Source organism: Rhinopithecus roxellana, chromosome 19 (genome assembly GCF_007565055.1).
Source record: "Rhinopithecus roxellana isolate Shanxi Qingling chromosome 19, ASM756505v1, whole genome shotgun sequence".
Taxonomy (NCBI): domain Eukaryota; kingdom Metazoa; phylum Chordata; class Mammalia; order Primates; family Cercopithecidae; genus Rhinopithecus; species Rhinopithecus roxellana.
In genome coordinates, this window is record NC_044567.1 from 78,019,224 (window position 1) to 78,044,443 (window position 25,220).

General features: G+C 41.2%; 1 protein-coding gene across 3 annotated transcripts in view; it reads right to left on the reverse strand.

Annotated features, from left to right (window-relative positions):
• Positions 1–24,985, reverse strand: part of SMURF2 (SMAD specific E3 ubiquitin protein ligase 2) — a 120,937-nt gene extending 95,952 nt beyond the window's left edge. Inside the window, exon 1 of one of the 3 annotated variants that reach the window (XR_004055134.1) lies at positions 24,517–24,746. Coding sequence is in view for 2 of the 3 variants with exons in the window: in XM_030923964.1 (XP_030779824.1) it covers positions 24,517–24,568 (52 nt within the window). In the remaining variant the exon portion in view is untranslated. Of the gene's footprint in view, positions 1–24,516 lie in introns of all 3 variants that reach the window. The other 2 variants (XM_030923964.1, XM_030923965.1) reach the window with 2 other exon arrangements.
• Positions 24,986–25,220: the final 235 nt, after the last annotated feature.

The window sequence follows — 25,220 nt, forward strand, 5'->3', positions numbered from 1 at the left end:
TAAAAAGACTAATCTTTCCCCATTTAGTGGTTTTGGTGCCCTTGTCAAAAAAAAAAAAAAAAAAAAAAAATCAACTGACCACAAATCTGTAAGTTTCTTTCCGGACTTCCAATTCTATTCCATTGATCTATATATCTCAATCCTTATACCAGTACCACACTTTCCCATGAGTTTTTTTTTCCTTATCTTTTTTTTGAGACGGAGTCTCATTGCTGCCCAGGCTGGAGTGCAATGGCATGATCTCAGCTCACTGCAACCTCCACCTCCTGGGTTCAAGTGATTCTCCTGCCTCTGCCTCCCAAGTAGTTAGGATTACAGGCACACACCACCACGTATTTTTGTATTTTTATAGAGATGGGGTTTTGCCATGCTGGCCAGGCTGGTCTCTAATTCCTGACCTCAAGTGATCTGCCCACCTCAGCTTCTCAAAATGTTGGGATTACAGGTGTGAGCCACTGCGCCTGACCAATTTTTGTATTTTTATTAGAGACAGGGTTTCATCATGTTGGGCAGGCTAGACTCAAACTCCTGACCTCAAGTGATCTCCCTGCCTCAGCCTCCCAAAGTGCTGGGATTACAGGCGTAAGCTACCACGCCCAGCCTGTTGTTGTTATTGATGGCTTAGAAAAGTTTTCTTTTCTTTTTTTTTTTTTTTTTTTTGAGACGGAGTCTCGCTCTGTCGCCCGGGCTGGAGTGCAGTGGCCGGATCTCAGCTCACTGCAAGCTCCGTCCCCCAGGTTTACGCCATTCTCCTGCCTCAGCCTCCGGAGTAGCTGGGACTACAGACGCCCGCCACCTCGCCTGGCTAGTTTTTTTTTGTATTTTTTAGTAGAGATGGGGTTTCACCGTGTTAGCCAGGATGGTCTCGATCTCCTAACCTCGTGATCCACCCATCTCGGCCTCCCAAAGTGCTGGGATTACAGGCTTGAGCCACCGCGCCCGGCCAGGAAAGTTTTCTTTTAGCACAGGACCATTATCAATAATGTTATATAAACTTTTAGGACTATGGTCAAACCTGGGAAAATTCTTAACAAGTCTCTTTCATATAAAGCTATAATAAAATCTTAAAGAATTTTCCCCAGACTGGCTTTTGACATTAAACCTTGTTTTTCCTCTATTAACCACACACTTTGGGTGCCAAATGCCACAGGACACATTCATATTGCTAGACAACCTCTAGCTATGCAGGTTTATGTCACAATGCCCCATGAGTTAGCACAACAGAGTATTCCTAGAAACCATTCCCATACTGGGATGGCTAGTAATACCTTGACTATACACAAAGAGGCTGTGAATCAATAAACATATCCTGCAAAAATCCAACTAAATATATCTGCGAGTCAATTTTCCCATAGCCAGACCGCAAAAGTGCCCACAGCCATTCCAATGCCACTCAACGTAAGGAAAAGTGTAACAAAGGGGAAGTCAGGTAAAAAGACAGCAATCTTAGCTGACTGTGGTTTAGATGACTTACATTTGCAAATTCTTCAAAGATATGTGACCACCTACTGGCAATATTCTGTTTCTTGATCTGGATGCTAGTTATATACGTGTGTCCAGTTTGTGAAAAAATCTTAAACTACACACTTATAAAATTTATGAATTTTCTCATTCATATGTTATATACCAATAAAACATTTTAAAAATTAACCAAGTAAACACATTGCTAGGGTCCCTTCCAGACCCTCAGATTGGGTCTTGAAAATTAAGCTTCAGGCTGGGCGTGGTGAGTCACACCCGTAATCCCAGCACTTTGGGAGGCCTAGGTGGGTGGATCACCTGAGGTCAGGAGTTAGAGACCAGCCTGACCAACATGGCAAAACCCCGTCTACTAAAAATACAAAAATGAGCCAGGCCTGGTGGTGCACATCTGTAATCCCAGCTACTTGGGAGGCTGAGGCAGGAGAATCACTTGAACCTGGAGATGGAGGTTGCAGTAAGTTGAGATTGCACCATTGCACTCCAGTCTGAGTGACAGAGCGAGACTCCGTCTCAAAAAAAAAAAAGAAAAGAAAAAATTAAGGTTCATTAGTTTCAAAGAGATAATAGCAACTAGATATCATAAGATGTGGTGTCTAATACCAGCTATTCCTTGAACTACCCATGGGAGTCGAAAAGACACATATGCCTCCCTAAGCAATTTTCTCACCTAAAATGGGGAAGTTTAAGCTAGACTATAAACTCTAAGACCTCTTTCCAGCAGTCATTCAAGAAATACTTCCCAAGTACCCGTTAGTGTTTGGCATTACATTAGGTAATGAAACATGCACACAATCCCTGCCTGCCCTGCGGGCGCTCCCCACCTAGTAGGGATTAAAACACAATGAGCAGTATTAGGTAAAAACTAATCTGAATAAATATGGATTTCAGTTAATAAAAGTGTAACAATATTGGTTCATTAATTATAACAAATATACCATACTAATGTAAGATTAGTTAATAGGTCAAACTGGTTGCGGAAATACAGGAACTCTATACTATCTTCAGATTTACAGATCTTTAGATTTACAGATTTTTCTTTAGATTTACAGGTTTTTCTATATATCTAAAACTATTCTAAAATCAAAAGCTTATTTTTAAAAAGACAATAAACAGGTAAATGAATATTAAAAGAAATTGTGTTCAGTTCTCAGAAGTTAACATGGTATTATGGATGTAGAGACTACTTTAGAAAGACTAGCCAGGAACACTGAGATAATACAACTGACACAGAAAAATAAGAAGAAACAAGAGAAAGAAAATCCCTTCAAAAGAAAGTATATATATAAAGACCCTGAGGTGGAAAAGAGATTGGCCTTTTCAAGAAATTAAAAGAAAATCCTTACGTGTCCAAAGCATAATGAGCAAAGGAAAGCCCAGTCAACAGGGGCAGATTATATAAGGTCTTGGATAAATAGTGTCTATTTCACCCAAAGTATAATGGAAAGACACTGGAGGGTTAAAGCAAGGAAGTAAAATCATCCAATTTACTTTTTTCTTTTTTAATTCATGAAGCTACACTGTGGAGAATGGATTGTAGACGGGTTAAAGAAAAACAATGAGGTCAGACCAAGCGGCTCACACCTGTAATCCCAGCATTTTGGGAGGCTGAGGCAGGCAGATCACGAGGTCAGGAGACCGAGACCATCCTGGCCAACATGGTGAAACCCCATCTGTACTAAAAATACAAAAATTAGCTGGGCATGGTGGCAGGTGCCTGTAATCCCAGCTACTCAGGAGGCTGAGGCAGGAGAATCATCTGAACCAGGGAGTCGGAGGTTGCAGTGAGCCGAGATCGTGCCACAGCACTCCAGCCTGGCAACAGAGCAAGACTCCATCTCAAGAAAAAAGAAAAAAAGAAAAACAATGCAGACCCTATAGGGAAGCACTAACATCCTTTTATTCTTAACCTTGAATTATAATATTTTTCAATACAAAACTCATTCCAAAAAAATTCCAGAAAATTAAAGAATTAAGTTCTATAAATTATTTTATTCAGATAGTGTCTGCTTTCTTTTTACCAATCTGCTTCTCTATGACCTTTCTAATCCTTTATAAAAATAATTTATAAATTATTTTTACACTTTAATAAGCTATCATAACTCTTCTAGAGGCTGAAAATTTTTATGCCATTTGTTAAGTGCTCTAATAAAATTCCTGGAAATTCAAAGGTAGAACACAAAATAAATTATAAAAGCTGAAAATTTTTATCCATTAGATTAATATATCAAAGAATAAATAGTCCAACCCCCCCTAAAAAAAACAAAAAGTAGCAGCCACTGCCAACACCTGTGACAATTTTTTAAATGACTGCAAATTCTTTGAAACTTCTTCTATCAAGATATGGGGGTTTATGTTCCCTCTCCTTGAATCTAGAATAGCCTGTAACTAACTTGTTTTGTAACCAACAGAATGCAGGTAGGACTTCCTAGGCTAAGTCAGAAAATGACATGCAACTTTCACTTAGTTCCTTGGACAATTCCTGCTGGTGCCCTGAGTCAGTCATGTTAGCAGTGTAGCTGCCCTAAAGCTGCCATAAACCAGCCCATGTAGAGACCACATGGAGGCTCTGACATGACCTGAAGCGAGAGATATGCCAAGTCACCCCCCAGCTATTCCAGTTCTAGCCACCATCTGAATAAACACACAACAGACTCTGGGCCAAAATGACTCAATTAAGCCCCTTGCCAAATCCCCGACCCACAGAAACCAGGAGATAACAAAACTATTAGAGTCTCACCCCAGCTGGAATGCAATGGCGCGATCTCCGATCTCCGCTCACTGCAACCTCCACCTCCCGGATTCAAGCAATTCTCCTGCCTCAGCCTCCTGAGTAGCTGGAATTACAGGTGCACGCCGCCACGCCCGGCTAATTTTTTGTATTTTAGTAGAGACAGGGTTTCACCGTGTTGCACAGGCTGGTCTCGAACTCCTGAGCTCAGGCAATCCTTCCGCCTCAGCCTCCCAAAGTGCTGCGATTACAGGTGTGAGCCACCACGCCCGGCCCTGGGGTCATCTTTCATGCAGCAATTCTAATAAGCCTTTTCTAGTAAATATATGATAATTCACGTAAATAATTGGGAGAAGGAGAATTTGTTTGGTTAGCAATACAGGTCAATTTTCTAGCTTCCATGTACCTAAGGGATCTGGAAAAGCCATGTAATATAATAACTCACAGAAAGCAAGGTACATTCTCCCTAAAGTCAACATCATTGGCCTTATAATCTCTACAGATTCTTTACCTGCATCATGATTCCTCTATAGCAAAAGAGAATGGATAAATATATTTATCAGGCCACTGAGCAGTCAACTGAGAGCCTTATACCATATAATCCTACTAAATATAGTAGTTATTTATTATGGCCTAAATTAATCCCTGGCTTCTCCTGAAACAAAATGAGTGAGCCATTTATTGCAGAAGCATCAAAACTACCAAAGCAAAAATTAAGTTTACTTTCTTTTGAACCAAGAATTATCACACATTACCACTAAGAAGGACAGATCTTTTAAATTATGTTTATCAGCCATCCCTTTCTAAAACTTTTATTCATTTAATTAACACAGATCTATTAAGCACTGTGTGTATGCAAATATTAGTATGAATGAGTCTACAGCTATAAAGAAGTTCACAGTGCTATGGGGAAAACCTCAACCAACCAATTTTAAGTTGAATTTTACTTATTTATTTATTTATTTATTTATTGAGACAGGGCCTTCCTCTGTCGCCCCAGTTGGAGTGCAGTGGCACACTCAGGACTTACTGCAGCTTCACCTCCCAGGCTTAAGAGATCCTCCCACCCCAGCCTCCCTGGTGGCTGGGACTGCAGGCATGCACCACCACGCCTGGAAATTTTTTTGTATGTTTTGTAGAGCTGGAGTTTCACCATGTTATCCAGGCTTAAGTTGAATTTTACCCTTTAGTTTTTACTTTGAGATAGGTTCTCGCTCTCTCAGCTGGGCTGGAGTACAGTGGCACCATCACGGTTCACTGCAGCCTCAACTTCCTGGGCTCCAGTGATCCTCCCATCTCAGCTTCCCAAGTAGCTGGGATCACAGGCACGCCACCATGCCCAGCTAATTTTTGTTTTTTGGGTAGAGTCAGAGTTTCGCCATGGTGTCCAGGCTGGTCTCGAACTCCTGAGTTCAAGCAATCCACCTGTGTTGGCCTCCCAAAGTGCTGAGATTACAGGCATGAGCCACTGCACCCGGCCTTAAATTGAATTTTAAATCGATATATTAAGTAATACAATGAGAAGTATGCTAAAGTAATATAGGAGAATAAATAAGGGTGTGCTAGATGTTTTGTTTTCCATTTACTCCTCCAGATCTATTCTCCATCCTTTACCCTATGCCCTAGGAGGCTGCTGTCATGTATTACATAAACTGGGCTCCTTTGTTCTCTGGCTTTAAATTGGGTTCAGTAAATGAGAAGCAACAACCAGGGTCTCTCTGGACTCCTACAACTACTCTCTTCCTTTGCCCTTGCTGGGCCAAATATGGTGCAACTTCCTAGCATTGCTAGTCCCTAGGTGCTGCACTATTCCTTGCTGGATTCCTGTAACCCTTCCCATACCATTGTAAGTACTCCCTTCATTACACTCTTTGACCTAAAGTAAGAGTGTTACTTGTTTCCTATCAGGATACTAATAGAGAGGAACACCTAACTCAGCCTGGAGAAGCCCGGGAAGAATTCTCAGAGGAGATAATGCTTCAGCTACGTTTTTTGTTTGTTTGTTTTTTGAGACTGAGTCTCAATCTGTGGCCCAGGCTGGAGTGCAGTGGTGTGATCTCAGCTCACTGCAGCCTCTGCCTCCTGGGTTCAGGAGATTCTCCTGCCTCAGCCTCCTGAGTTGCTGGATTGTAAGTGCGAGCCACCAAGCCTGGCTAATGTTTATATTTTTAGTGGAGATGGGGTTTCACCATATTGCCCAGGCTGGTCTCAAACTCCTGGAGTGCAGTGGCACAATCTCGGCACACTGCAACCTCTGCCTGCTGGACTCAAGCTATCTTTCCGCCTCAGCCTCCCAAGGAGTTGGGACTACAAGTACGCACCACACACCAGGCTAATTTTTGCAGTTTTTGTAGAGATGGAGTTTCACCATGTTGCTCAGGCAACCCACCTGCCTCAGCCTCCAAAGTGCTCGGATTTCAAGCATGAGCCACCGTGCCCAGTCTCAGCTATGTCTTAAAAGTGGAGGACCAAGCATGGTGGCTCACGCCTATACTCCCAACAATTTGGGAAGCTAAGGCAGGAAGATTAATTGAGCTCAGGATTTTGAGACTAGCCTTGGCAACACATCAGAACCTCATCTCTACTAAAAATAAAAATTAAAAAAAAATTAGCCAAGTATGGTGGCACGTACCTACAGTCCCAACTACTCAGGAGGTTGAGGCAGGAGGAGTACTTGAGCCTGGGTGGTCCAGGCTACAGTGAGCCCTGATCAAACCACTGCACTCTAGCCTGGGTGACAAGAGCAAGACTCTGTCTCAAAAAAAAGGAAAAAAAATGCTGAGTAGTCGGGCACGGTGGTTCACACCTGTAATCACAGCACTTTGGGAGGCTGAGACAGACAGATCACCTGAGGTCAGGAGTTTGAGACCACCCTGGCCAACGTGGTAAAACCCTGTCTCTACTGAAAATATATATATACACAAAAATTAGCCAGCCATGGTGGCAGGTGCCTGTAATCCCAGCTACTCAAGAGGCTGAGGCAGGAGAATTGCTTGAACCCAGGAGGCAGAGGTTGCAGTGAGCCGAGATCACGCCACTGCACTGCAGCCTAGATGGCAAGAGCAAGACTGTCTCATTAAAAAAAAAACAAAAACAAAAAAAACGGCTGAGTAGGTTAGGCAGGAAAACTAGGTGGTGAAGGAGGAAGGAGGGTAACAGCATCTAAGGCAACAGCACTGTCAAAAACTTGGAGATACAAGAGATTATGAGATTTAAGAAAAGACAAGGAGTTCAGAATGGTAGAACACAGCGGTATGATAGGAAGGCTAGGGCCAAATGATAAAGAGTTTTGAGATGCTGAGGTATTTAATAAATCTGTTTTCTATAATAAATAAATTGGAAGAAAAAGAAAATTCAGAGGAAGAAAAGAGGAGAAAGCTATAGTTTAAAAGATAATTAAGAGACATACCAACCCAATATAATGTGTAGACCTCTTCTGGATTCTGATTAAACAAATTATTCAAAAAGGGAGAGGGGAATCAGGTACAGTGGTATACAGCTGTAGTCCTAGCTCCTCTGGAGGTTGAAGCAGGAGGATAGGTTGAGGCAGGAGGATTGCTTGAGGCTGCAGTGTGCTATGTACACACCTGTGAACAGCTAGTACACATTAGTCTGGGCAACATAGTGAGACCTTGTCCCTAAAAAAATTATAATTAATTTTTGGTGAGGAAGACGAGGAAGAGAATAATTGGACATGCATGTCTTTATTTTTTTTAATTCAAGACAGGGCATCACTATGTTGCCAGGCTGGTCTCAAACTCCTAGGCTTAAACAATCCTCCTGCCTCAGCCTTCTGAGTAGCTGGGATTACAGACATATGCCACCACACCCAGCTGGAAATGCATCTCTTAATGAGATGGATGCGGTTTTCTTACTTTCAATTACTTCATGTGTTTATTAATGACTATTATAAATGGGATTAGAATTTATGTTGTATAAGTATTGCTGGAATGAGGATACAACATAAATTCTAATCCCATTTTTCATTTTACAAATATAAATGCTAAGAAAACCTATTCAAATAAGTAAGTAGATAAGAATGAAAGAAGTTTTGTTACAGTAATGCCATTAAATTTTCTGAGTTAAATGCCAAAAAAATTACCAAAATCTATGATTTTTAAAAATTTTCTGGGAAATGGCATTTGACTTCACTATTCCTTATAATTTTTTGTTTGAGATGGAGTCCTGCTCTGCTGCCTAGGCTGGAGTGCAGTGGCACGATCTCAGCTCACTGCAACTTCTGTCTCCAGGTTCAAGCAATTCTCATGTCTCAGCCTCCCGAGTAGCTGGTATTACAGGCGCGCTCCACCATGCCCAACTCATTTTTGTATTTTTAGTAGAGACAGGGTTTCACCATGTTGGCCAGGCTGGTATTGAACTCCTGACCTCAAGTAGATCTGCCCGCCTCAGCCTCCCAAAGTGCTGGGATTACAGGCATGAGTCACTGGAATTTTTCTTTTTTTCATTTTTATTTTTTTAATTTTTATTTATTTATTTTTTTAATTGAGACAAGGTCTGGCTCTAACGCCCAGGCTGGAGTGCAGTGGCACAATCTCGGCTTACTGCAACCTCTGCCTGGTGGGCTCAAGCCATCCTCCCGCCTCAGCCTCCCAAGTAGTTGGGACTACAGGTGCGCACCACACACCAGGCTAATTTTTGTAGTTTTTGTAGAGATGGAGTTTCACCATGTTGCCCAGGCTGGTCTCAAATTCATGAGCTCAAGTGATCCACTCCTTTAGCCTCCCAAAGTGCTGGGATTACAGGCATGACCCACACCACTCCTGGCCCTATAAAAATTATTTTTAATGATTAGCTAAAACTTGATCAAGTCCTTCAATTTTGTTGAAAACTAACAAAATATGCCTGACTTATGAAAAGATGCTACCCAGTCATTGATACCACCGCCTTCTCACCAACACTCTGATTTGTCTCTCGGGTGGTGTGGAAGGCCTCTCACCACAATGTACTATTTAGGATGTCTGGCCAATGTGCCTTTCTTTGTAAAGTGGAAGGTAGAAAATATGAAAGATTAACTGTAGAATCTAGAAAGCCCCCTTAGAAATACCTATGGGCTTTCATTATTTTATTTCAGCCTCATTGCATACACCATTAACTCTAGCACTGACTGTGGTTATTTCAACCATCAAGTCCTATCTGTTTGGTCACCTGCAAGTTCCCTGAAAGGAAGATAAAGGTCTTAACCTCTTCTTAAAATCCTAGAACCTACATCTCAGTGTTAGGTGTAGGTAAGACTCCCAGCAAATGTTTACTGAATGAATATGTAAATATGAGCATATTTCATCATTATTCTTAGTCTTCTTCCTTGCTAGAAAAAAACATAATCTGGGGTTAACTAAGCTAGAAATCAGAAGAAACTAAAAAAAAACAAAAAACAAAAAAACACACAGAAGAACCTGGGAAAGAGGAAACTAAAATACATGAACCTCCAAATTTTATCACAATGAACTTTCGGTACATCCATCCTCATTTCCAAAGAGCTAGAATAGAGGTCGGGTACGGTGGCTCACGCCTATAATCCCAGCACTCAGGGAGGCTGAAGCAGGCAGATCACCTGAGGTCAGGAGTTTGACAGCAGCCTGGCCAACATGGTGAAACCTTGTCTCTGCTAAAAATACAACAATTAGCCAAGCGTGATGGTGGCAGACACCTGTAATCCCAGTTACTCGGGAGGCTGATGAAGGCGAATCGCTTGCACCCAGGAAGGGGAGGTTGCGGTGAGCCGAGATCACGCCATTGCACTCCAGCCCGGATGAGAGTAAGGCTCCATCTAAAAAAAACAAAAAGATTCAGGAAACAAATTTTGTCAGATAAAAGGTCCTCATTTCACTTTCACTGGTTCAGATCACCTACAAAGATACCTTGGCAGACACAGTGGCTCATGTCTGTAATTCCAGCTACCAGGGAGGTTGAAGTAAGACAACTGCTTGAAACCCAGAGTTCAAGACCATCCTGGGCAACAGTGAGACCCAGTCCTTAAAAACTTTTTTTCTTAATTAGCCAGGCACAGTGGTGAGTGCCTGTTGTCCTAGCTACTCAGGAGGCTGAAGCAGGAAGACTGCTTGAGCCTAGGAGTTCCACGCTGTAAGTGAGCCACGATCATGCCACTGTACTCCAGCCTGAGCAACACAGTGAGACCCTATCTCTCAAAAAAAAAAAAAAAAAGAAACACGATCTCATTAGTAATTGAATGACACAATAAATGAGAATACCTTAAAACCACAGAGCTCTGAAAAAAATGTTAAATTATCTTCCTAACATTGACAAACTAATTACATGTGACTTTTCTTAGATGATAATCCAGAAACAGATTTTATTCCAGTGAATGTTAGTGATCTTCATTTTGTTAAGAAGCAAAATTTGCAGAGTGTAGTAAAATAGTTCTATCCATCAAGTCAAATATTGACAAATGACACTTCAGTCCTATAACTTTATAACTTAATGCTGTTGAAATTACTAAGGTATAAATGTTAGTTAATTCAATAATGACATCACAAAGAGATCTTATTTGTTTCAACTGAGGTCCCTAGGATCACGAAAGCCTATTTTCAATTTCATCATTTTTTAATTCACAAGTGGCTCACACATGTTAACTCCAGCATTCTAGGAGGTCAAGATGGGAGGACTGTTTGAAGCCAGGAGTCTAAGACCAGCCTGGGCAACATAATGAGACTCCATTTCTACAAAAAATTTAAAAATTACACCAGCATGGTGCCACATACCTATAGTCTCAGCTACTGAGGAGGCTGAAGCAGGAGGATCACTTGAGCCCAGGTAGTCAAGGCTATAGTGAGCCATAAGCCTGAGCGACAGAATGAGACCCTGTTTCAAACAAAAAGAAAAACAAAAAACAAAAAACAAAACACACACACACAATTTATTGAAGTACTATGTATCCAGTACTATGTTAGAGATGGTATTTTGAATGTATCAAATGCCGTTTTACTTTTCTTTAAGTTTTTTTTCCATCCTTCTTTCCTTACAAAAATTCCCCAAGTTCAACTGTAAAAAATCTCTATCAACCTTATTTACGGTATTAGATTCATATAATTCTGAATACTCTTACCAACCAATCAGTGTTTTCTTCTTCACTGGAGGAAGAAAGTTACATGTAAAGCCTGATGACACAAAAATCACAAAAATAAAAACAGAACTAATTACTAATGTTTGCAGCTCTACTATCTACTCCTACAACATGTAGCATTTAAAGAGTTTACATAAGAAAACTCACACTAAAGTATGATTTTTCATTAGACATTGAAGTCAAATTTTCAGTTTCTAACTCTTCAACACCATTTATTCCAAGTACACTCATTTAAACTTTGGGTTTCAGTTTTACAGGTTTTTACATACCCTGACATCTATCAGTGCAAAAATACCCCCATCTACTGGCAAGAGGTGATGTTACAGGCTACTTTTGAAAGTGCCAGCCTGCTACAGGGGAATTTATCAAGTCATAAAGACTTCATCCAAACAGCTCCCCCATCTACAACCCAACTCCCAAAATCCTGAGCCATCCAAACGATTCCCCAAAGCTCTTCTACTTCTTACCAAACATTGGGGAATGGAAGGAACAGAGAAGTACAGTTAATCGGTTAAATGTCTGCCATATTAAGATAAAAATTGTTTATAAAAATATATTTTTAAAATTTAAAATATTGAGGCCAGGTGCAGTGGTTCATGCCTGTAATCCCAGCACTTTGGGAGGCTGGAACGGGCATATCACTTAAGATCAGGAGTTTGAGAAACAACCTGGCCAACATGGTGAAACCCTGTCTCTACTAAAAATACAAAAAATTAGCCAAGCATGGTGGTGCATGCCTGTAGTCCCAGCTACTGGGAAGGCTGAGGCGGGAGAATTGCTTAAACCAGAGTGGCAGAAGTTGCAGTGAGCTGAGATTGCACCACTGCACTCCAGCCTGAGTGACAGAGCAAGACTCCGTCTCAAAAACAAAATATTGAAAATATTTGATTAAAATATTGAAATATAAATACCTAATTATATTTCATTATATGAATTCTTCATGATATGCTGATACTCCAAGGTATACAAGACATTTATGCCTTTTTTTCTTGCCTAGCTAGGATTTCAATCCAAAATGCTTACTTTAAAAGATATGTATCATTTAAACAAATACATATTAATCATTATTAATGTTGTACCTGCTCTTATAAAATATAATTGGTTTTGACCACATTTCTTTAAAACAAAATCTGTGGTCAAAAATGACAAAGTATGTCTACAAAAAACTTTACACCTTTAACAGTATCTTTTATGTACATTCTTCCATCATATTGCTAAAATAAATAAGACTTGCCTTTTTTTTTTGAGACCATGTCTCGCTATGTTGCCCAGGCTGGTCTTCAATTCCTGGGTTCAAGCGATCCTCCAGTCTCAGCCTTCTAGATAGCTGGGATTACAGGCACACACCATCACACTTGGGTTTTTGGTTTTTGGGGGTATTTTCACACCTGGTTTTAACACTGTCATTTTAAGCATGCATTTATAACTAAAGGGACAAGCACAGAGAAAATAAGTGATTTGTTTAGATGTACAAAGCTTATACATGGCATAACTAGGATATGAACCCACATTTTCTGCCTCCAATTCTATACTCTCCACAACATTCTGACTACCTCTCATAAAATTACCTGTCATAAAATGACCAGGTACGGTGGCTCATGCCTGTAATACCAGCACTTTGGAAGGCCAAGGTGGGTGGATTACTTGAGGTCAGGAGTTCGTGACCAGCCTGACCAACATGGTGAAACCTCGTCTCTACTCAAAATAAAAAATTAGCTAGGTGGCGTGGCAGGCCCCTGTAATCCCAGCTACTGGGGAGACTGAGACAGAAGAACTGCTTGAACCCGGGAGGCTGAGGTTGCAGTGAGCAGAGATCACGCCACAGAACTCCAGCCTGGGCAATAGAGTGAGACTGTGTCTCAAAAAAAAAAAAAAATTACTAAGTATATCTTACATAGAAAATAAGATCTACATTATGGATTTCTGCTTTGTGACAGTGCCCAGGAATGCACGGTGGTTAAAAAAAAAAAAAAAAAATCTGCTGACTGGGCGCGGTGGCTCATGCCTGTAATCCCAGCACTCTGGGAGGCCGACGTGGGCTGATCACCTGAGGTCAGGAGTTCAAGAACAGCCTGGCTAACATAGCGAAACCCCGTCTCTACTAAAAATACAAAAATTAGCTGGGCGTGGTGTGGGCGCCTGTAATCCCAGCTACTTGGGAGGGTGAAGCAGGAGAATCGCTTGGACCTGGGAAGTGGAGGTTGCAGTGAGCTGCGATCGTACCATTGCACTCCAGCCTGGGTGACAGAAGCAAGGCTCTGTCTCAGAAATACATATATATTTTGTGTGTGTGTGTGTGTGTATATATATATACACACACACACATATATGCTTACATTTTAATAAAATTAAGTTTCTTCCTTTCTTTTGCCTTGTAGAAAAAAAATATACACATAAAGTTGGGTGTGGTGGCTCACACCTGTAATCCCAGCACTTTGGGAGGCTGAGGCGGGTGGATCATTTGAGGTCAGGAGTTCAAGACCAGCCTGGCCAACATGGTGAAACCCCGACTCGACTAAAAATATAAAAATTACATCGGCATGGTGGCATGTGCCTGTAGTCCCAGCTACTTGGGGGGCTGAGGCAGGAGAACTGCTTGAACCCAGGAGGTGGAGGTTGCAGTGAGCCAAGATCGTGCTACTGCGCTCCAGCCTGGGCAACGGCAAGAGTCCATCTCAAAAAAAAAAAAGAAAAGAAAGAAAAGAAAAAAAAAGAAAAAATACACACATAAAATAATGTAAGCAAAAACAGGCCAGGCACAGCAATGACTCAGGCCTGTAATCTCAGCACTTTGGAAGGCCAAGGCAGGGGATCACCTGAGGCCAGGAGTTCAAGACCAGCCTGGACAACACAGTGAGGCCCCATGTCTACAAAAAAACTAAAAAATTAAAAAAATTAGTTGGGCGCAGTGGCGCATGTTTACAGACCCAGCTATTCAGAATGCTGAGGCAGGAGGATCACCTGAGCCCAGTTCAAGATCACAGTGAGCTCTGATTATGCCACTACACTGCGGGCTGGGTGACAGAGACCCTGTCACAAAAATACTAATACAAGCAAAAACGATAAATACTCATAACCCAACCCACACTAACACACCAATCACCTCCTTTCTTTTCTGTGGCCACATTTTAGATACGTTTATTCTTTATATCCTACCTTTTCCAAAAATGATTTGAGGGGACTGCTGGTAAACAGGCAAACTTCGTTAAGTCCTGGTTGTTGCAATCCTCTTTCATCACATCAGTAAGAGATGAAAAAGACTAATAATTTAAAAATGAACCTTAGTTCATAACAGAAATTCTGAAAGGAAAACTACAGGGCCCAATCTAGGCTTTTTCTGATTTCTTATATCTCCATTCACGGTACCACATAATAAAAATAGTATCTGTCACAGATCAAAATTGATAAATATTTATTGGTTGAACAAATTAAACAATGGCTCCAAAGTATTATAAGATCCTAAATCAAAGACTCAATTAGTTTGAAAGCTACTTTATTTTAAAGCTATAGTAATCAAGACAGCATAGTGTTAAAAATAAACTTAAAGGGTAGAATCATAAAGAAAACAGAAGAGAGTCCAGAAATAGAATTCTATGTATACTGTTAACTGATTTTTTGTTTTAAGACAGAGTCATGCTCTGTCGCCCAGGCTGGAGTGCAGTGGCGTGATCTCGGCTCACTGCAACCTCCACATCCTGGGTTCAAGTGATTCTCTTGCCTCAGTCTCTCGAGTAGCTGGGATTACAGGCGACTGCCACATACCTGGCTAATTTTTTATTTTTAGTAGAGACGGGGTTTCACCATGTTGGCCAGGCTGGTCTAGAACTCCTGACCTCATGTGATCCTCCTGCCTCGGCCTCCCAAAGAATAGGCATGAGCGACCGCACCTGGCCTGTCAACTGATTTTCTACCAAGGTGCTAAGACAATTCAATGGAAGAAACAAAAGTATTTTCAACAAATAGTGCTACAAAAATGGAATATCCATATGAAAAAAAATCATGACCCTTACTTTTCACAGCATATTAAAAAATTAACTTGAAAATAAGTTTAAATGTATGAGTTAAAATTATAAATAATGCAGAAGAAAACACAGTTCTAAAATCTTTAGACCTCCGTGTTAGAAAAAGACTTAGGACTCAAAAAACATGAACCACAAAAGAAAACAACTGATAAACAGGTTTCATCAGCATTCAAAACTTCTCTTTGGGACATCTTTTAGGGGGGCGGGGGGAGCAACGGTCTAGGAGAAAATACTTGCAAAGTATACATCTCATAAAAGGCTTATATCCAGAATTAAATAATTCTCAAAACTCAACAAGAAAACAATCCAATTTTAAAACATGAACAAAAGATTTGGATATTCACCCACGATTACATGGACAATAATTAAAATACGCTTAAAACTGTAGGTTATAAAGGAAGTAAAAATTAAAGTACAATGAAATATCTGTACCTACCAATTAGAATGGCTAAAATCAAAGACAGACAATACCAAGTGCTGACTAGGATGGGGAACTACTGAAACTCATACAAAGCTGGATGGGGAACTATTGAAACTCATACAATGCTGGTAGAAATGCAAAATGGTACAACTTTGAAAAAACAATTTTTTGAGACAGGGTCACCCACGCTAGAATGCAGTGGTGTGAGCACAGGTCACTGCAGCCTTAACTTCCCAGGTCCAATCAATCCTCCATCAGCTTCTCGGGCAGCTGATATTACAGGCACAGGCCACCACACCTGACCAATTTCTGTATTTTTTGTAGAGACAGAGTTCTGCCATGTTGCCCAGGCTGGTCTCAAACTCCTGGGCTCAAGTAATCCACCCAGCAGATTTTTAAAAAGTTAAAATGCATACTTTCTGTATGATGCAACAATTCCACTCATTTACCCAAGGGCAAGAAAAACATGTTCACAAAGACCCATGTACTCAAATGTTTATTAGTAATGGCCAAAAACTGGAAACAACAAATGTCTGCAGATATTTACAAACGGATAAACAAACTGATGTACAATGCAATATTCCTTAGGAATGAAGTACTGATACTCAGCATGGATGGATCTCAAAAGCATCATGCTAAAAGAAGCTTCACCCAAAAGACTGCAGACAGTACGATTCCATTTACACAAAATCCTAGAAAAGGCAAAATTAGAGTGACCGAAAACAGATCAGTGGTTGACAAGTTCTGGGTACTGAAGAAGACAACTGGAGATGAAGAGGTAAGAGGAAATTTTTGGGAAGAAATGGGAAGAGCACTGCATGATTGCAATCATGCACGTGGTAATTCCTCCCTAAAAATGAATCATCAAGGTTTATTTAAAAATTTAAACTTTATGTCTGCTATCAATTTTTGTGCAAAACCAAACCAAACTGCCAATCAAACTTAAGATTATCTTTTGACACATTTTAATATAATATCAAATGTGGTTTTAAAAAAAGGTAGTCAACACCATCAGAAGCTATTCTAAAACAGTCGGTCTGAAACTATTCTTGTTCAGAAGATTGCTCGTATTTAAAAAATTTTTAATGAAATAAAATTGCTCACTTTGTTCAACTACTTATATGTTAGAGAGAAATCCAAGAGAAAAGAAAAATTTTAAGTGTTAACATTCAACTGTAACAAGTACCAAACACTGATACCTAAAAAACTAGCCATCACCTGGGCGTGGTGGCTCATGCCTGTAATCCCAGCACTTTGGGAGGCCGAGGCAGATGAGTCACCTGAGGTCAGAGAACATGGAGAAACCCCATCTCTACTGAAAATACAAAATTAGCTGGGTGTAGTGGCACATGTCTGTAATCCCAGCTGCTCGGGAGGCTGAGGCAGGAGAATCGCTTGAACCCAGGAGGCGGAGGTTACAGTGAGCCGAGATGGTGCCATTGCACTCCAGCCTGGGCAACAAGAGCAAAACTCAGTATCAAAAAATAATAATAATAAGTTAATAAATATAGAGATGAGGTCTCACTATATTGCCCAGGCTGGTCTCGAACTCCTGGGCTCAAGTGATTCTCCTTGGCCTCCCAAAATGCTGGAATAACAGGCATGAGCCACCACGCCCAGCCATAATTGTTCTAATCAAGCAAAAATACATATAACTGCATTCCTAAATACAAGCAATAACAAGGATTAGAAAACACAATGTAAATCACACAAATATAAATTATCTGAAATTAAATTCAAACAGAGGAAGAAAATTATAAAGCTATCCTGAGCAATATGGACCAAAGCTTAAATAAATGTAAAAACACAGCATGCTCCTGGGTGAGAAAACTACACAAACTTAGATATCTCTTTTTCCCAAAGTAAAGCAATTCTAATGATAATCCCCATGAAATGTCTTTTTTTTTGAGACACAGTTTCACTGTCGCCCAGGCTGGAGTGTAGTGGCATGATCTCGCCTGCAACTTCCGCCTCCCGGGTTCAGGCGATTCTCATGACTCAGCCTCCCCAGTAGCTGGGATTACAAATATGTGCCACCATGCCCAACTAATTTTTGTATTATTAGTAGAGACAGGGTTTCACCATGTTGGCCAGGCTGGTCTTGAACTCCTGACCTCAGATGATCCACCCTCCTCAGCCTCCCCAAAGTCCAAGGATTACAAACGTGAGCCACCACACCTGGCTCCAATGAAATTTCTTATTAAGCTTAACAAGTTTAATATTTATGTGGAAGAAAAAAATAAAAATAGCAAAAAAAAAAAAAAAAAAAAAAAAATTGGGAGGCCAAGGCAGGCAGATCATTTGAGGTCAGGAGTTCGAGACCAATCTGACCAACATGGTGTTAAGCCCACCTCCACCCAAAAAAAAAAAAAAACACAAAAAAAATTTAGCTGGGAGTGGTGGCATACACCTGTAATCCCAGCCACTAGGGAGGTTGAGGCAAGAGAATCACTTGGACCCAGGGGTCAGAGGCTCCCAGTTAGCCAAGATCACACCACTATACTCTAGCCTGAGTGACAGAACGAGATTCCATTTCTTAAAAAAACTGGCCTAGTGAGAATATTAAACTAAATTATAAAGCTACAATAATGAAAACAGTATGGCACTGAACAAGAGATATATCTGACAATCATAATTAACATAACTGAAAAGATACTACATCACTGTGGAAAGGAAGAATTGGTTAATAAATAACGACAAGATGGCTAAATAGCAATTGAAGGGGAAATAGTTTATTAAACCATTTTTTAAAAACATTAAATATAAAGTACTTATTTATCAAACTTCTTGAAAAATAAGGCCTTCCAAGTATAGAATAGGAAAAACAAAACAAAAGTTGGACAGATTTTGAATCCTAAGATAACACATTTCTACATATCCAAACAATGACCAATATTAAAAGACAAATAATTCACCATGGAAATGTTTGCAGCAAATATGACAACAGATTAATATATTTGTAAGTCTCAGGTAGATCAATAAGAAAAGCACTAAGGCTCTAACATAACTAGGACAAGGCCAAACAAGTCAATGAAAATAAATATGATTAGCAAACAGGAACACATTCTGCTTCATGAATGTTTAAATGGCACATGCCACAAAATTAGCAAAAAATTTCAAACACAATTAGCTAATGCTTATAACAGAATAGTAAAAAGGGACATCTTTATTTACTGCTGCTCTAAATAGGCCCAACTCTTTTAAGAAGCAGTCTAAAGGAAAAATTAAACACGAAACCTTAAAAATATCCACACACTTGACCTCAGTTAACACTATTTTTATGGAAGCATCCTTAAAAAAAATCCTTTAAAAAAAATCAAAGTTACCTACACCAAGATGTTTACAGTAATTATTTGTAATAAAAAATATGGAAATAAATGTTCAAACAAGAAAAAAATCTGAACAACTGTTGCTGTTGAATCTTCTTAACCAGTTATCCTAAAACCAGTCTTCACAGCTCCCATTTCAGTCCATCCTCCATGCTGCTCCCAGATTGTGTCTAAACAGCATATATATCAAAGCTTAAAATCCTGCAATGGTTCCCACACCTTAAAAAAAAAAAAAAACATCTTGGCAAACTACAATAAAGTCCTAACTAGGTTGGTCCCTGTCTAGAGCCTCACCGCTTGCCACTCATACTCAATGCATAGCCATAAAGAACACATGCAGAACTATTCTGAACTCTTTATAGCTCTCCAGCATTCATTAAATAAAATGCCAAAAAGGTCTTAATCCATGCTCACACAAGGATCCTGACTTCATGGCACTTAAAGCATAGGAACAATAAACGCCTATCAGTGGGTTAGGTCTGATACTAGAAGAAGAGTTTCTTAGAGTCACAGAGGACAGTTCAACTCAGGTCAGGGAAAGTTCTAGGGATAACAGTAATCTTTGAGTTGAGCCTTAAAAGATGGGCAAGTATTGCCAGGGGTGAGGGCGATTCCAAGTGAACAGAATATGTCAATTTTATTTTTCCATACAAATTCTAATAAACCTGTAATAAGCTTTCTAGACAACTTTGGTTGTGACATGTACTTCTCCAACTTTCAGTTTCTCCTACCACTTAGAGCTACTATGAAAATTAAAAGTGGTAATAGATATGCACTTAACACAGCATCCGGCACTTAAACTTTCCATACATGTCAATCATACAGAAACATGTACAATGCTGATTACGACGGCGTATTTCAAGGGTTCAGCATTCTTAGACAAAGAAAGTATCAGTAAACAAAAATGAAGGCAAAGAGAAAAACTAGTAAGAACAAAGTTAAACAAACAACCTATCACCATTTAGCCAGGGTGAAATACTTCTCTCTACAGGCCCTAATGAGATCCTCACATTACATACTACAACAAAACAATAATTTATATTCATTTTATATTGAATCATGAATAAAACATTAAGTTCTACTAAGTATGGTCTATTTGAAAAGAGAAAAAAAAAAAAGTAAAAAAAATTAGCCAGTCACAGTGGCGCATCCCTGTAAGTCCCAGCCAGTTGGGAAGCCAAGGTGGGAAAAATCACCTGAGCTGGGAGGTCAAGGCTGCAGTGAGCCAGGATCGCTCACCGCACGCTGTTACCACTCCACTCCAGCATGGGCAACAGAATGAAACTCTGCCTCAGAAAAAAAAAAAAGGCGAAAATAAAAATCTTGTATGCCTAAGTACGACCCTTCATTAATCTTTAAAACTGAGTTATGTTAAATGAGATGTTAGTATGTTGTGATAGTAATAGCTCAACCAACAAGAAAAAAGTGAAAGTGATGACTAAAATACACAGATTTTATTATGAATACCAAACTATAAAAAGGAAACTTAGCATGTTCTACTGCCTGCCTGAAGAGGGTTAGAGTAGAAGACAGAATTTAAGAGAAAAGGAAGGAGCTGAGCTACATTGGCTTCCTCCTCAGAAACCAAGAAAATAAAATGAATTGGGGACATTCAAATCACTAACACCTCTAGTATATAAAAGTCATTATGGGCCGGGTGCAGTGGCTGACGCCTGTAATCCCAGCACTTTGGAAGGCCAAGGCGGGTGGATCACCTGAGGTCAGGCATTTGAGACCAGCCTGGCCAACGTCGCAAAACTCTGTCTCTACTAAAAATACAAAAAAAATTAGCCAGGTGCGGTGGTGGGCGCCTGTAATCCCAGCTACTCGGGAGGCTGAGGCAGGATAATGGTTTGAACCCAGGAGGTGGAGGTTGCAGTGAGCCGAGATCGAGCCATTGAACTCCAGTCAAGAATGAAACTCCATCTCAAAAAATATGGTCATGGTGTATAGGCATCATGGTGTATAGGCACACTTAAAAACCTGTGAAATAGAATGAAGCTATAATTTTTAAAGCCTTGAATCGATAAAATATGTAGTGAAACAGGATTAAGATGCTAGCATATCTAAAGGGAAATTTTTAAAGTTAAATTTCCTTACATTATAGATAAGATTAACCTCCTTATTGTCAAAGACTTTGAAATTAATAACATGAGAAGCAGCATACAAAAACATTAAATGCATAAAAAGGTCTGAAATAAATGTTCTAGAGGAGTAATGTTATTCTACTTCTCCATACCCAAGAATTTAAAATATTAGAAATTACACTAAACTGCTTTTTCCAGGCTTTGGTTTTCAGAAACAACAATGGTGTAAAAAATTATCCCAAAGTTTTTACTGTAAAGAATATTTTTCTATCCAAACCATTGTAAGAAAAGCCTGTATCAGATAGTCATATAAGTATGATATAGAAATTATACATTTTGTAATAAATTTGTTATAAAAATAGTAGTTGAAGTTGATAGTGTTACCATACAGCCCATTTCAATGATCGTATGTTAATGTGTCAAAAAGAACAGAAGTAGCTTGATGGATGAAATCGGATTCTAACCCCCAATTGCCTGAGGAATCTAAAATTTGGGATCAAATTATTAAATTAGCCCCACCTTCTTAGCATTGACAAATACCAAACAGTTCACTGACTGTGGTTTTAAGAATAATATGTGGAAAGGTCTCATATCAATTGTGGGCAGAGATCTCATGGTTCAAATATTTCCTCTTGTTCAGAAAGAGAGTGTGTGTATGAGTGAGTGTGTGAGTGTGTGTATGTGTGAGTGTATGTGTGTGTGTGTGCGCGTCACCATGTAAGAAATGTTTATACCTTTCAGTAAAGGGGCAATTCCACAATAAGGTTATTATCAACTAACTAAAGTTTATACAACATCTTGAAATCAAAGGTACTCTATAAATTTAAAATACTAATATGGTATTAACTTAAAGCAAAGAATAATAATTTTAAAACACCTTACAACCCAAGTGTATTGTAAACCAAATATAAATTCACTGTGAGATCTTTTTTTAAGTGATTTTTTTCCTCTATTAGGGAACCCAGATCTAAATGAACTGTTAAACACTTAGTCTAAAGGTACGCCAAACATTTCTTAAGGTCTTAACAAAGAATCAACTTTTTTTTTAAACAAAATGAGGCCTAGGTTAAATATTTTATTTGGCTTCTCAAGATGGACTGAGAAGTTGGGCACCAGCTCCAGACCAATTCCTGGACGCACATCAAACACAGCCCCGTCATTTATCCAGTCAGTCAAAACAATCTTTTCCATCTAACCCTTTAATGTTTATGTCCTAAAAAGCTGCTAATTGAATCCAGCTCTTGAGATCTATTTGCTAAAATCTATACCATCTAATTTGTAAATGATGAACAAAAATAAAAAAAAAAAAAGTTAACTTTCCTGGCAAAACAGAAGAAACTCCACTGTAACCAAAGAAGGAAGGACAATGTTTCTAATATTTGTCAAATTTTAAGAGAAAACTATTCAGAGACAAATAGTTGTAAGAAACTCAGAGTACCTCAAACTGTTTTTACTATTAAGAGGACACAGGGTATTTAAAACTCCTCAGAAAAACCTGAAACAAAATCACTATAAATGTAGTTCAATACTCCCTCTTCCCCTAAAATATAAGCATAATCTTTCCTCTTAACAAACTTTAATTATAAATTTTTATAATGTATCATAGGTAGTACGGAAACCACAGAAAAACACTTTAAGATCTATTGAGTCATACTAAAAACCTCAACTAACTTTATCTGAAGAAAATCAAAATCCCTATTTTTTCCCTCATTTATATAGCCCAGAGGAAAGTAAATGGAAACAGCCAATTTCTGATGCTTTCTGCACACCTGGGATCACATGTTCTTTCCACGATCACTGACTCCAGATAGCAACAGCAACAGATAAACTCTAAAGCAACAAAGATCCCCTATAAAGGTTTCCATTGTCTCCTCCCAATATAAGGACACTGAATGGGGGGGAGCAGGGGAGAAAGGGGAATACAAGTATCCTGCAATCCAGGTTTTCCATTAAGAACCACTCAATGATTCCTTGCCATTTTCCCTAGGGAAAGGAAAACTGTCATGAAGGTAATATATTATTTAAATTGCAGCCAACATACATTCAAGCTAAATTCTCAAATACCAAATTCACTGCAAGTTTTCACCCAGCAAGTTCAGCCAGTGGACTGAGATGTGACACACAAGCATCCAACTACAAAATTAGTCCAAATAAATCTCAAAGTCTAGTGTGGGCAAACATAATTACAGTTTATTCGTCCACGTGCACGCACACACAAATCCTCTACGGAAAATTATCTTTCTCACCACTCACCCGAATATAAACGTGGACAATTTATCAGGGGTAAATAGTGAAGGTAGGATAACGCCGTGATTTCAATTCCTTTTCAAACCAAATACAAGTTCTCCTAAAATGGGGGTGGCATGTCCATGTAAGAATACCAAAAATGGCACTGTAAGTAAAACGTACCTGTAATGTTAAAGATTTCATGCACCTGGAATCATAAACACTTTGTAAGTGTAGTCCTCTATCTGGCAACCCCTCCGGACATTCTTTTCCATTTAGAAAAAGGAAGGGGGAGGGTGGGGAGAGTCACAGAAAGTTTGCTCGGAAGTTTGTATGAGGACATACTTAGAAATGTACCCCCTCCCTCCCCCCCAAAAAAGTGTGTCTTTAAAGCAGGTCTGGAGTTAGAAGTGAGACACAAGTTCTGCGGCCTACAAGGAACAACCCCACACACGCCACCCTACAATCAGACACTTCCAAAACACAGTGTACAATGAGCCCGAGCCGAAGGATCAGACACACCGGAAAAGTCAACCTGTCTCCTCTCCTCGGAGAGACGTGAGTTCAAGATGTGTGGTCCCGGCAGCGGTGGCCGGCGGCGGGGAGTAAAGGTTTTTCATGCGGGCCTAAGTGGGTGTGCAAGGTAACAACCCGGGAACACACACGCACACCCTCCCGTTAAGCGCTCCATCTTTAAGGAGTGTTTACTGCGCGCAGTCAGCAACCGGATTCAATAAGCCTCGCCACGGGAGCTCTTCATCCCCTTCACGATCCCACCTGGGCGGTAGCCCAGGTGCTGCTCCCCGAGACCCGGGAGGCAGCGTCGGGCTCCTTGACCAAGACTTTCCGACCTGAAATACGCCTGAGATGCGAACCGGTGTATCCTCCCCTCCACAAAAGACCACCCCCACCCCCGCCCCGAGTCATCCTCGGCTTTTTAAAGAATGTCCAAACCGGAGCAAGTGGTTTTCCAATTACTCTCCCTGAACTAGGCCTTCCCACTCCTCCGACCCCCAACTCACCATTGATCGCGACCCTGGCCCTTCCTAAGGCCACAGGCACCCCCCGCTAGCTCGCCCACCCCGCGGCTACCCGGCCCGGCCCGCCGCCCCCCCTCACCTGTCAGGCGCAGCTTGACGGGCCCGTTCCTCCGACCTCCGGGGTTAGACATGTCCCCGGCGGCGGGGGCAGCGGGCGGGACGGGGACGGGGGCGACGGAGAGGCGCGACGGAGTCACCACAGCTGCCGGGGCTGGGGCCCGAGCAGCCGGCGCCGCGGCCGCCACGGCCGGAGGGTCCCGGATGTGCCAAGCGTCGTCGCCATGAGCCGCGGAGGGAGCGGGACGCCGACTCCCCCCTCCTCCCACTTCTCCTTCCTCGGCCCGGGCCGCACAACAAAGCGGCAGCCGCGGCCGCCCGCGCCGCCTCCGCCCGCGCCCCCGCCGCCTCCTCGCGGGCGCCGCGGCCTTTCCCTCCTCTCGTCTCGGCGAGGCCCAGTAGCCGACGGGGCTGGTCGGCTGAGGCGGGCGGTGCTCGGCGACGCCGGAGCAGGACTCTGGGCTCGGCCGCTTCCTCCTCCACCCGCCCTCTTGTCTGAGGGACCCGGGACCTGGGGCCGCCGCCGCCACTCGGCGGCTCCGGGGGGCGGGGAGGAGACGGGAGGCGGGGCCGGCCGGCGGGGCGGGGCCGGCGGGGCGGGGCCAGGGCGGGGTCGGCGGGCGCGCGCAGGGTGCCCGGGGCGGGCACCGGCTGTCTGTCTGAGAGGGTGTGAGTTGCCGCCGAGGGTCCCACGCGGAACGCGTGGAGGGAGCAGGCAGGGAGCAA